Raw genomic sequence first — 13,152 nt, 5'->3', positions numbered from 1 at the left:
TGTCTAAATTGTAATTTCTGAGTGAACTGTTCCTTTAAATGCAGCTTTTCTTTCTTTGAGTTTGAAGAAAGACGTTTGTGTTTCCTTTTATTTGCTTTATAACTCCTGTGAGGTAACTGGTTCTCCCAGTTTTACTTAAATATTTGCTTTTCCTTTTCTTCTCCCTCTTTCTCTCCGTTTATTTGTGTATTTCTTGAGCTCTTTGTCTCTTACTATCACCCAGGTCTCTCCTCTCTGTCTCTCTAGCTCCAGTCTCCAGTGCTTCTGTCCTGGTTGCTCTGGTGCGTCTATCTAATAATGACCTTTATTAATCGCACTGCTGTTTTTTCCTCCTCCTCGTTTCAGAGCGGATGGATGCCCTGGATGCCGGTGGTTGCCGCCGTGGTTGCAGTGACGGCAGTGGTGCTTTATCCCAACTTGTCCAAGACCTCCTCCTGAGAACGTTAACCAATCACAACACTCGTCTCCACCACTTCCTGTCTCCGGCACGGCCCTCTGTCCAATCCAACTTCAGTTTTAATCTGGGCGCACGGCCTAAATCTGAACGTAATACCTCTCGTTTTGACAATTACAGCCCCAATGTCTGTGTAAAATGCAAATGTATATAGTATAGAAAGAAAGAGGGAATAAAGTTCTAATGCATATTATAGAATAAATAATCTATCTGCATTTTTGTCACTTGGATGGGAATTTTGATTATTAAAATGGCCTAAACTAGGTCTAACATTCTTTTTTTGTTTGTTTTCTTGGATGGGGTACCACGTTTTCTGTTAGCAAGTTTTTGTTTCTTGGACTCTTCTTGTGGTTTGCCATGTTAGGTGTGGTAAACCTAAATAGATGTACAGCCAAATGAGAGGGCACGGAGCGGCGAAGTGCCTACTTTAAATACTACTAGGACTAGTTCACATTGAAGTGCCACTCTTGATCCACTCATGCAGCGTATCAATTCGATCTTGAATAGAAAAAAAGTCTAAATTTCACGTCATCTGTGCTGTTATTGTGTGTTCAAGCCGACATGCTTCTAGCACAGTGATGTCGTTGTTCTCTATGGCTGTTTTCTCTTGTATTATGTATAATAAGCAAATGTTCATGTCAGAGACACTACAAAGTATATAGGTGATTTTGAAACTCAACGTTCTTGACATGTAGGATTGTGGTCGATGTCAAATGTATGGAAGCGTGTTTCCACCATGAAATAAAAAAAAAAAAAGGTAATTGTGACTTTATCTCACAATTCTCATATATAAACTCACAATTGCGAGTTATAAAGTCAGAATTGCGTGATATAAAGTCGGAATTGTAAGATATAAACTCGCAATTGCCTGTTGTCCAATTGTGAGGAAAAAAAGACTGAAGTTGTTTCTCAATTGCGAGTTTATATCTCAATTCTGACTTAATATCACGCAATTCTGACTTTATAACTCGCAATTGCATATTATAAAGTCAGAATTGTGAGATATAAACTCAATTCTGTCGTTGTAAGACGCGATTGCGAGTTTATATCATGCAATTCTGAGAAAAAGAATTGCCTGATTAAAAACTTGCAATTGTGAGAAAATATTCTAAAATATTATAATTCGCAATTCTGACTCTATATCACAGTTCTGACTTTATAATTCGCAATTGTGAGTTTAAATCTTTCAATTCGGAGAAAAAAAGTCAGAAATGTGAGATATAAAGTCTGATTAAAAACTTGCAATTGCAAGAAAGTCAGAATTGAAACTTTATTTCGCAATTCTGACTTTATAACACACAGTTCTGACTTTCTAACTCGCAATTGTGAGTTTAAATCTCTCAATTCGGAGAAAAAAAGTCAGAATTGTAAGATAAAAATTCGCAATTACCTTTATTTTTATTTATTTTTTTAGTGGCGAAAACAAGCTTCCATACAAATGTAATGAAGCATTGACCTAAAAAAAAAAAAAAAAAATGTTGTAGCTTTTTACCAACACACTGTCCTGCTGTCGGACTAAGATTCGAGTCTTTTCTGTACTAAAACTCCTACAGTACCTCCTAAAAAAGGCTCTGTGATTTTGCTGCCTTACCTGTAAAATAGGTTCCTTCTTACAGAATGAAATTGGATTGCTTTAAAATGAATGGGGGAAAAATTGATAAATGGGTGGAAGTGTCACAAATCCACTCCTGTGAAGCACAGAAATGGGTGAGAGTGAATTATTTTGGGGGGTGAACGGAATGAGTTGTTTAAATTTGGATGTGCAAAAGCTGCTTTGAGACTGGAGGAAGACGAATTAACCAATGATGTGTTTGGTGTGTGGTTCACATTTGTCTGCTGTGCTGTAAATAAACAGTCATGGAGCACAAAGCCTAACTCATCTGGTTCAACGTGTCAAGGACTTTTGTTTTTGCATCCTTTGTTGTTTTACTGGAAAGACATACTCCAACAAAAATCCATTGAACGCTTCAACATGGATTTGACTACGAATGCAAAAAAGCAAAGCTTGTAGCACAAAAAAAAAAAAAAAAAAAGGATAGCTTTAAAAACATTGAAAACATAATGCATTCTTTAAGCAGCATGATGGACTTTTTATTTTAAACATCCGTTTGGAACGTCGTCCTTCACGTTAGAATGCTCATAGGCCGTTTGTAAATATGTATGTATGAATGTTTGTGTGTAAATATATGTTATAGTCACAAAATAAAAAAATTGGATATAAATGATATTGGTCATATCTAATTTGCTGCTGGAGCCAGTTTTCAGGATATGATGCATTGGCCTTTTTCACTTCCTTTCAATTGAGATGTGAGTTCTCCGTTCCAGTTCATTTTAATGTAGTTTTATAGATGCAAAATTTTTTTGGCTTGAACATGCAGTTTTAAGTTTTTTGCATGTTTGACACTTATTGAATTGTGCTGACCAAGGGATTTTCTTTTAAATTGCAAATGAAAGATTTGGAACGTGTTAATTAGGTGGCTAAACGCAGGTTTTTGTAAGTTTGTTTTTTTGTTTCTCTGTCAATTCAAAGATGGTGGAATGAAGTCATAAGGTTAAAATCAAAGCTAGGGTCTTTGGGGAAAAGATATCTTTAAACTGGTCACCAACCACGTCAGTACAGCACACTGCCTGTATATAGTTATTTTCGTAAATATTGTTTTGTTTTTTTTTTCTTAAATTGAGAGCTCAGTATGACACTTTTGTTTTGAACATCAAATATAGTTCACTGTCAGAATTCTATTTTGTAAGAACAGAATGATATAATACAGATAAAGGGTATTTGCACTAACAAGTGTGATGTGCATGACTTCAATAAAACAACTTCACTTTCCTCGACTAGTTTGATTCTTTTTGGTCAACTTTAACTGACGCAGAACACCGATATCATGTTTTTTGATATAAGCATAAGCAAAATTTACCTTTTTTTCTTTGTGGATTTATCTAAATAGTAACGTGTAACATTGCAATCATATAGACCCCTAATTTCTTGACACTGTTTGTTAAACAAAACCTAGTGTTTTTATTATGAAGTTTTCACCCATGTTGTTTGTAGCAATGAACACAAGATGGCAGCCCTTACAAAAGTTATTTTTTAGAAGCTTGTGTTTGTGTTTTCTAGGTTTTTGCTATTCATTATAAAGCATCTTTGGAATTTATAAGGCACCATAAAATATATTTGTTCTCCTGACAAGATTATAAAGTGTTCCTTTCTCAAGCACCTCTCTTTGATCTTTTTTCTTCTTCTTCAATAAGGTGTGGAATGTCTCTTTGTTGAATTGTTCTTTTGTCTGGAATTCAGGACAGATCTGTGAACTTGAGATTCCATGTTTCCTGCAGTGAAACATGGAGCCACATTCTCGAGGAAGCCCTGTGGCTGCTGATGGAATGCCAGCTGTCTGCACCTCCTGCCAAACCTCATCGACTCTTCTCTGACACATTCAGGGGCCCGTTGGTGCCGCCGCTTTGACATGACTGAGGCGTGTGGGCGTATAATCCTCCCTGACTCAGCACCTCATCGATGACAGGAAGTTCCCCGCCCCGTCTGATAACAATCGACACGCCCGTCCTGAGATTTATGCAACGTCACTCCCATCGTATCGAATTAAAATTGCACTTTTTTGTTCTCGAGTTCAAGTCATTAATATTACTGTTACTCATACTTCAGAGTCAGGGATTTGAACCCCTATATCTATCTATCTATCTATCTATCTATATATATATATATATCAGAACTATAGTCTAGTTAAATTGGCGCTCGCGGTCACCTGAAGAAAAAAAAAAAAAAAAAAACGGTCATTATCACTTTAAATTTACTGTTTTAAAATTTACTGCAAAAAACTATAATAATAAAAATAATAAAATGCTGTTAATGAGAGAGTGCAAAAAGATCCATCTTCCAAAACATGGCATTCCATTATTTCAGAGGTGTCGGGACGGATTTCGCGGGAAATTGTCTCTCTCTCTCTCTCTCTCTCTCTCTCTACATATATTATAGGAACTATAATTTAGTTAAATTGGTGCTAGCGGAAAGAATTCGCAATATTACGCTGCTTGCGTAATATTGCGAATTCCGTGTATTTAAAAATATTGCGTAATATTGCGAATACCGTGTATTTAAAAAACACGGTCATTATTACTTTAAATTTAGAGTTTAGTTTAACGCTACACTATGTAACTTTTTAAAAATAAAAATAACAAAATGTTATTAAAGAGAGAGTGCAAAAAGATCCATCTTCCAAACCATGGCATTCTGCTATTTCAGAGCTGTCGCGACGGATTTCGCAGGAAATTGCATTCTCGCTCTCTCTCTCTCTACATATATTATAGGAACTATAATTTAGTTAAATTGGCGCTAGCGGAAAGAATTCGCTTTCGCCTGAAGAGGTAATCATAGCAATATTATTACGCTGCTTGAGTGCCTTCTGTTTTGATAAAAAAAAACAAATAAAAAAAAAACACTGTCATTATCACTTTAAATTTAATGTTTAGTTTAACGCTACACTACGTAACTTTTTTGATAACAAAATGCTATTAATGAGAGTGCAAAAAAAATCCATCTTCCAAGCCATGGCGTTCCACTATTTCAGAGTTGTCGGGACGGATTTCGCGGGAAATCGTGAATACTTTTTTTTTTTAATCCCTAGAGGACCAAATATTACAAATGTCTTTTAGATAGTTGATCGTTGGACAATGATGTTTGTTGATAAAGGAATGACAGTTTTAATCAATGATTTAGTAATAGCAAGGATTTGCGTAACAATTTTAGAGACCCGTTGCCCAAGCTTCAGTTCTTCAGAAATACACATATCAGCAAATAATACTTTGTAAAGGTCAAAAGGACCTTTTACATTTGTAGAAAACTGATTGATGCAAGGGTGATACGTACGTATGAAACTAATCATACACTGAATAAACATAAAGCAGGTAAATTTATATCGAACATGATAAAGAAACAAATCAATATAGGCTACTTAATGACATGTTAAGGGAAACTTATTAAAAGCATACTAATAAAGAAAATTTAGCATTTTCTTATTCATTAATACGTTGCGTGAGACAAACCTCAAATGATTGTGCTCTGAAACTGACTATAATTCAATGCCCCCAATCTACTATTAACGAATGACTGGAAAATAAAGTACAGTATAGAAAAATGTAACGATGAATTCATAAAACATGCCCTTTAGACAGAAAATGTGTCTCTGCATGACTGATTCCATTACAATGAATAGTGCTAATGTCTACCGACATCTTGATGATTCAGATTCACCTGGAAATGTGATGCCAGCACTATCAAAAATCACATGCAGTCTGCCTTACAGTACGTCATCATGCAGATGATTGTGTCCGTGCCTGAGGGCCTTGATTTAGTTCAGCCTGTGGGTTTGTGCCCAGACCGACAGACAGACAGGGAAGCAGACGGCACACAGAGGCTGTAATCTGCGCTTCAGACGCGTTACTCAGATCATAGTGATGAAAATCTTGTTGCTTCAGTCACTGCAGCCTTCCTAATGTATCCTCACCGTCAATGAGGTTAAGACAAATGATCACAGGCCAGACTTCTGCATCATATTTACTTCAAAACATTTAAAAATCTCTTTGTTTTAGTCTTTATTTAGACGTGCAAAGTGTTTGGCTTTGTTTCGGACTATATTTCTCAAACAGAACAGCTCAGCTGCTGTCATATCACAGATGTGTGGCTTTCTTTTTATTTGCAAGGGCGTGATGCAATGTCGATCCACCCTGGTGACTAATGCTGATGGAGTACTATACTGCATGGGAAACATCCAGGATGGCAGAGCTGCGGAGAATAATAGTTGCTGTTGATACTGGAGTGGGCATTAAGACTCCTGTCAGCAAAGGTGGGAAGCCGTGCAGGATATGAGGGCACGTGTAATGAAGTCTCCGCAGAAAACGTCTGGATACTCTGTTATTATTCCAAAGCTTTGCTGACACCTTCCCAGAGACAAAACAAAGCAGTTAGTGTGACGCTCAGGAGTTTGCCAAATGTGTGGGAAGCATTGTGTCTGGCAAATCATAAAAGTGTCCATTACAGAGATGCATCTGAAATCTGTTAGACGGCCCTGAGCTGCTTTTATCAAAGAAACAAAAAGAGTTTTTTGTGGAGAACATTTTTGCAGTCAGCAAAGATCATCTAGGTCGCAATACAAAACACATGAGAACACAAAAGAAGTACTTTGCATATAGAATGTTAGATGTAAATTTGTTTTACTATGTCTTATCATTTCTCTTAATCTTTTATTATGGATTTTTTCTCATATTATTTATTTAGAGACCCAATTATTAAAGCATAAAATCATGACAGATTTGAGAACTTGTCTTTAAAGCACTGAGACATACAGTATATGCTTTATATATTTAATTTGTATATAAAAATATATATTTTTCCTGTTATTATTGGTCTCTTGTAGTGTAATTTTAATATAATTTATATACACTGTAAAAAATTAATTGTTGGTTAAACTTAAAGGGTTAGTTCACCCAAAAATGAAAATTCTGTCATTAATTACTCACCCTCATGTCGTTCCAAACCCGTAAGACCTTCGTTCATCTTCAGAACACAAATGAAGATGTTTTTGATAAAATCCAATGGCTCAGTGAGGCCTGCATAGCCAGCAAGACAATTAACACTTTCAGTAAACCTAAAGACATTTTTAAAACAGTTCATGTGAGTACAGTGGTTCAAGCTTAATGTTATGAAGCGACGAGAATACTTTTTGTGCACCAAAATAGCGACTTTATTCAACAATATCTAGTGATGGGCGATTTCAAAACACTGCTTCATGAAGCTTTACGAATCTTTTGTTTCGAATCAGTGGTTCGGATCGTGTATCAAACTGCCAAAGTCACATGATTTTCAGTTCGTTACGTCATAAGTGTTTCGAACCATTTCGAAATTTCAGTGGTTCACCACTGACTTTGGCAGTTTGATACACGCTCCGAACCACTGATTCGAAACAAAAGATTCGTAAAGCTTCGAAGCTTCATGAAGCAGTGTTTTGAAATCACCCATCACTAGATATTGTTGAATAAAGTAGTTATTTTGTTTTTTTGCCGCACAAAAAATATTCTCGTCGCTTCATAACATTAAAGTCAAACCACTGTAGTCACATGAACTGTTTTAAATATGTTTTAGTGGCTTTCTGGGTTCATTGAAATAAAAAAATTTAGTTAATACAATGAAGGCGATTAGTTTAATCAGCAGAAACTCAAAATATTATGTTATTTGAACCACATTAATTATCTAAGTTGATTTGAAAAAAGAAAAAAATGTGATAAATCATGATTTTTTACAGGGACTGTTATATAGTTTTTTATTCATATTTTGAATTAGCTTTTATTTTTATGTTCACTTTTCATTTTAATATTTTTATGTGCTTTTGTCATTTTTATTAGTGTTTTATTATGCCTAATTGATTTTTTTTCAGTTTTACTTTTTATTTATTTCCAGTTAGTAATTATAGTGCTTCAACTTAAACTTATTTCAGTTATAACATTTCAAATTTTCAAAGTTTTTCATCTAATATTTATATTTTATTTCATATTATAACGAAAAGGGTTTTAACAATTTTAGCTAACGATAATAACCCTGCACTGTTAAAAAAATATTTTCATCATTTTTTCTTTCTTTTTCTTTTTTCTGTTGATTAAATCAATCGCCTTCATTGTATTAACTCAAATTTTTAATTTCAATGAACTCAAAATTTTAAGGCAACCAGGTAACTTACTTTTTTAAGTCTTTTTTACAGTGTGGTCTAATTTTGTCTATTTGTTTCCTTATTTGTCTAGACAACAATAAGAAATATGTTTATGCTTCAACCTCTTATTTTATTATTTATCTGTATTTTTTTTTAAGATACATTAATAAAAAACAGGGGGCAAACAAAAGAAATAGGCCTAATCCTATTTGTCCTATCTTGTTTATTATTGTTATTAATCTCTCCCCATATATTTTCTTTTCATTTTATTGAGCTAATTGGACAGAGAAGGGCTGTAACATGCTGTAGAAATGCAGGTTGGGTTTGATGCGGCGCAGGTGGCGTCATCCGCTTGCCGTATATAACAGCGCGCAGGCGCGTCCACGAGAAGGGAAAGAGTTCAGAATATAGGAGCGCACGAACGCAAAGCAGCGACACACACACACCTCGCACGCGCCGCGCAAACACACGAGACATATCCAGAGTTATTAAACAGACAACATACGAGTACTAAACCATCATGCCGGCCACAGAGAAGGACCTGGCGGAAGACGCGCCGTGGAAGAAGATCCAACAGAACACGTTCACGCGCTGGTGTAACGAGCACCTGAAGACCGTCAACAAACGCGTCGCGGACCTGCAGCTGGACCTGAGCGATGGACTGCGACTCATCGCGCTGCTCGAGGTGCTCAGCCAGAAGAAGATGTACAGAAAATACCACGCCAGACCCACTTTCAGACAGATGAAGCTGGAGAACGTGTCTGTGGCGCTCGAGTTTCTGGACAGGGAGAATATAAAGCTCGTGTCCATCGGTGAGTGCAATCTGCTTTCTAGCGTGGAGGAAAGTTCATTGAAAGTGGCTGAAATACACGTTCAACCTTTATAAAGGTGATGTGACTGTACTATGGTACAGTGATGGCGTCAGATGTGTCGTACTAATTCATATTAATGTATTTAGCTACAATATTGTACAGCAAAGTACTTAAATTTGAACCAACATTTACATTTGTGCTTAAAATAAAGCACACTGACGGATGGTAATACCATGGTATGTTGATATGCTGTATATAAAAGTACTAAAATTCATGCATTTCTATTATTTTCTGAGTGAACAATGACTTGGTTCATGTAAAAACATAGTATGACCATAGATGATCTGTCTCAATCTCACAAAGTTGCAATCATTTGGTGATGAAGAATTATCATATTCATGAACCATTTTTATGGCTTTAGATGGCTCTATAATGAATGCATTAATTTTACTATGGTTTATATATAAAAAATGCATGATCATGCTACCATATCGATGGAAGTACCCCTAAAATAATACGGTAATACTGTAGTTTTTGGTACTTTGTTGGCGAAATATAGTGACACCTCAAGATATGCAGCATGTGAAAGTATGCATTTTTAAAACAACGCTATATATAATATATATATTTTTTATTTTTATATATTTATATATGTATTTATTTATATAAATATATTTATATATAATATAAACTTATTTATATTCATTCATTCAGTAGGTATACTTTAGTTTAATCTCCCGGCCTTCTCTTTCTCAACACTTTTAAAGTGTGTTTGCAAAGTTGCAACATAAACCAAAAGTATTTTGCGCATGTCATAGAGCTGGTGAGATTCATTCTCCGGAGATAAGAGAGCACCTCCGCCCATTGTCCATTGATTTGATTATCCGTCTTATCTCTGCTGTATTCCCTTATTTGGACTGGCATGAGAAAGTTGCGCCATTAACTGCATTCTTGTGTTCATTAAGATTTAGAAACCCAGAGAATTTCAGGATTCCAGAGGCTTAAATATTAAGATTTTAGTTGAACGACCATGTGTCTGGTGCCAAACAGCTTTCATTGGCCTGTGACATTCCTGAAGCCGATCCAGATTCATCAACCTGCGTTTCTCGTGGCTTTTACAGGATTTCTCAGATTATGTAGATTATGCACATAGTTTCATATGCACTTGATTCTCAGAGCAGGTGTGTGTCATCACCTGTACAGTTGGGACACTGGATGTTTCCTCTGTATTTGGCAATCAGTTGCAAAATGCATGCAAACATTGTCATGACAACACCCACCCTGATTTCCTTGCATTTCTTGCCCGGTTGCATATGTTTTTTAGCAAATAAATGACATCAATCACATTTCTGATGAAATATGAGGTGTGATAAACGTCCTGCTGTGTGTCATTCAGCGTTCGTCTCAGAAATGGAGGAGGAGCTCTAGGTGTTTCATCATCTTTTTTTTATGCAGTTTTCCCAAGCTTGATGTCTGTTAGAGAGCGTGACGTATCGTGCGGTGATCATAGCTGGATCATATAGCAGCAATGATTGTGTTTCTATCATGTTATATATTCGGCAACAGTTCTTCTAACCCTAACTGAGTGTGTAGCTTTTCATGGAAATAAATGTTGTGATGAATCTTGGCATTGTCATCCTGGAATATGGCCATGATGTGTCTTCCTACATGGAGGTTTAAGAAATGAAAAGCTACACACTCCATAATCAGTGCAATAATGATCTGGTCATAGACTCTGAAGTATTTGCCTAACCACTTCTTTCCTTGTCAACATGACATGTCATTTATTTAAGCCACAAATTAAACTTCATTCCATAAAATAAGTATAATGAAAGCATTTCGTATGTCTTCAGCATGTTTTATAATTACCCAGAAAATCAAACATAGTTCACACGCACGTTATCTCGTCCGTCAAAAACAAATCAAGAGTTTGATTAAAATTTAATTTTACCGTAAAAGATACATTTTTACAATTTGTTAAATTTAATTACCCCTACATATTTTTTTTTAATGTTTATAATAATATATATTATAAAATAATATAACCATAAAATATTTTTAAATATTATTTAATTGTGTATATTATTTTTTTAATGTTTATAATATATATTATAAAATAATATAATATCAAAATATTTTTAAATATTATTTAATAGTGTGTATTTTAATGTTTATTATAATATAAAATAATATAACGTCAATATTATTTGTGTGTATAATATTTTATTTATATATAATTTGTTTCTGATTTCTGTCATTGTGATAGTTTAGAAAGAATATAATGGCGATCATGTGTTGATATATTCATCTGTGTGATTTTTAACAGTTCATGTAGATTTAACAAAGTTCATTATGGCCTGGTTTCACAGACAGGGTTTAGCCTAAGCCAGGGTTAGTCCTTAGTTCAGTTAGGATATTTAAGTAGCTTTTATAAACATACACTAGAGAAAAACATCACTGGTGTACATCTTGAGTCAAAACAATGGCACTGATATATTTTAAGAGATGTTACTTTCAGTTAAAACCGCTCAAACATGCGTTTTAGTCCAGGACTAGCTTAAGTCTCGTCTGTGAAACCGGGGGAGTCATTTTTGAAGCTTAGTTTCAGTAAAAACTTTTTTGGACATTGGAGGAAGTTTTTTTTGAGTTCTGAAACTGTTTTTTTTTTACAGTGTGTTTCTTAATTTAGACTAATTTGTTTGATTCCTCGTGAGTCATTTAAAAACACTGACTTCACTGAATTCTTCCTAATGCTGTTTTTACACCCTGTTAAAATAGTTCGTTACTCATGTACAGGACGTGTACGTAGGACCTCTAGTTTTGGATTTGCACAGACACTTCCTGACTGACGGTATCTTCCTGTCCAGAAACGGTCCATGGGCGTTTTGAAAGATGCATAAATAGATGCGCTTGGAAAGGTTGAGCGTTATCGCGAGTGGCAGTGCCCAGACTTTCCACCGTTTCAAAGGGCAGACGTGTTCAGAGGTGGGTGAGAACCCGCAGTTAAATAAACACAGAAGGTCACACCGTCTGGTGTTTTGACTGTAAATCTCACCGGATTACGTTTGTGTGTGTTTTTGTTTCTCTCCAATGTTAAAGACAAGAAGGGTTAATTGGAGAGGTCAGTTGAAGAGCTGGTTTCTTCTAGTCTTGAGTTCGATTCTGTGTTAAAAACTTGTTTTGCGCAGCTTGTAGTCCTAGTATTAGCATGTTTCTAACCAGTCACCACATCCTTTCGGTCCTCCTATGTGTCTTTTTTTTTGTTCCCCCAGGCCCCCACAAGTGTGGTTTGACATGATCGCTCCATACCGTATCAATTCATTCCAGAATATGTCTTTGATCATCATGTGGTCTTCTGCCGCCCCTAAAATTGGACCCAGTGGCTCGATTGATGTTCTGAGGGCGGTTCTTTCCGAGTCAGTCAATTAACTGTGATTCTGCCCTGACATTTGTCCTGATTTTTCCACAGTTGGAGGGAAGTGACGGCCGTAAGACGTGAATGAACTCATTTCTGCCGTGTTGAAAGTGTCTTTAGGGTCATTCGCCATTAGTTTTCCATTAGAGAGAGGTGTGGGATGAGGACATGCTTGAACCCTGAGTTCAACATCATCATGTGACCTCATTAGTTAGTTTGTGCTGAATGATTAAGCGTCTTCTTCCTGTCTGTGCTTAGGGAGGTGATGCACATTCGCTTAGCAGACATTTGATGATATTTAGCATGTAATTTATACTCTACGCATAGAAATCCCGCCAACGGCAAGTGCGCCGTTTGAGCTCCTACAAGAGTTCAGCTCACTTCTGGATTCGAAACTGTCGTCTTTCTGCCAAACCTAGCAACTCAACGACGGCTTGTCAGAGAGGCTTGACGACCCTGGAAGATGTGGAGAGCTTGTTCCCGCCCGCATCTTCTGCTCTCAACCTAAACTCATAGGATTCTCCAGGCGGAGCGGTCATGCTCATGGAATTCACTGCTGTTTAATGTCCTTTAATCACAACAGCAACCACAAGCCACTGCGGCCTCCCTCTGAGATCAACACAGACAGATTCAGACTTTAATCTGCACAGAAACGCTCTGCATGAACAGACGACTGCTGCTTTTTCAGTTTGGTCATGTTTTGGGTCTCAGTGAGGGGTTTTGCTGCATGAATATATATTTCGGACATGCGTA

General features: G+C 36.2%; 2 protein-coding genes across 9 annotated transcripts in view; both read left to right on the top strand.

Moving 5' to 3' along the window:
• The window catches only part of slmapa (sarcolemma associated protein a), a 65,327-nt gene extending 62,043 nt beyond the window's left edge, over positions 1–3,284 (top strand). For all 6 annotated transcript variants that reach the window (XM_051912100.1, XM_051912095.1, XM_051912096.1 and 3 more), the window contains one exon: positions 346–3,284. In XM_051912100.1, the coding sequence (XP_051768060.1) occupies positions 346–438 (93 nt within the window). In that variant the 3' untranslated portion in view covers positions 439–3,284. The remainder of the gene's footprint in view (positions 1–345) is intronic.
• Positions 3,285–8,541: 5,257 nt separating this feature from the next.
• Positions 8,542–13,152, top strand: part of LOC127522284 (filamin-B) — an 81,898-nt gene continuing 77,287 nt past the window's right edge. For 2 of the 3 annotated variants that reach the window (XM_051912068.1, XM_051912067.1), the window contains exon 1: positions 8,545–8,984. In XM_051912068.1, the coding sequence (XP_051768028.1) occupies positions 8,693–8,984 (292 nt within the window). In that variant the 5' untranslated portion in view covers positions 8,545–8,692. Of the gene's footprint in view, positions 8,985–13,152 lie in introns of all 3 variants that reach the window. The other variant, XM_051912069.1, reaches the window with a different exon arrangement.

The sequence above is a fragment of the Ctenopharyngodon idella genome, chromosome 11 (genome assembly GCF_019924925.1).
Source record: "Ctenopharyngodon idella isolate HZGC_01 chromosome 11, HZGC01, whole genome shotgun sequence".
Lineage (NCBI taxonomy): Eukaryota > Metazoa > Chordata > Actinopteri > Cypriniformes > Xenocyprididae > Ctenopharyngodon > Ctenopharyngodon idella.
The sequence above is the reverse complement of the archived record's forward strand: the minus strand, read 5'-3'. Positions and strand labels throughout refer to the sequence as shown.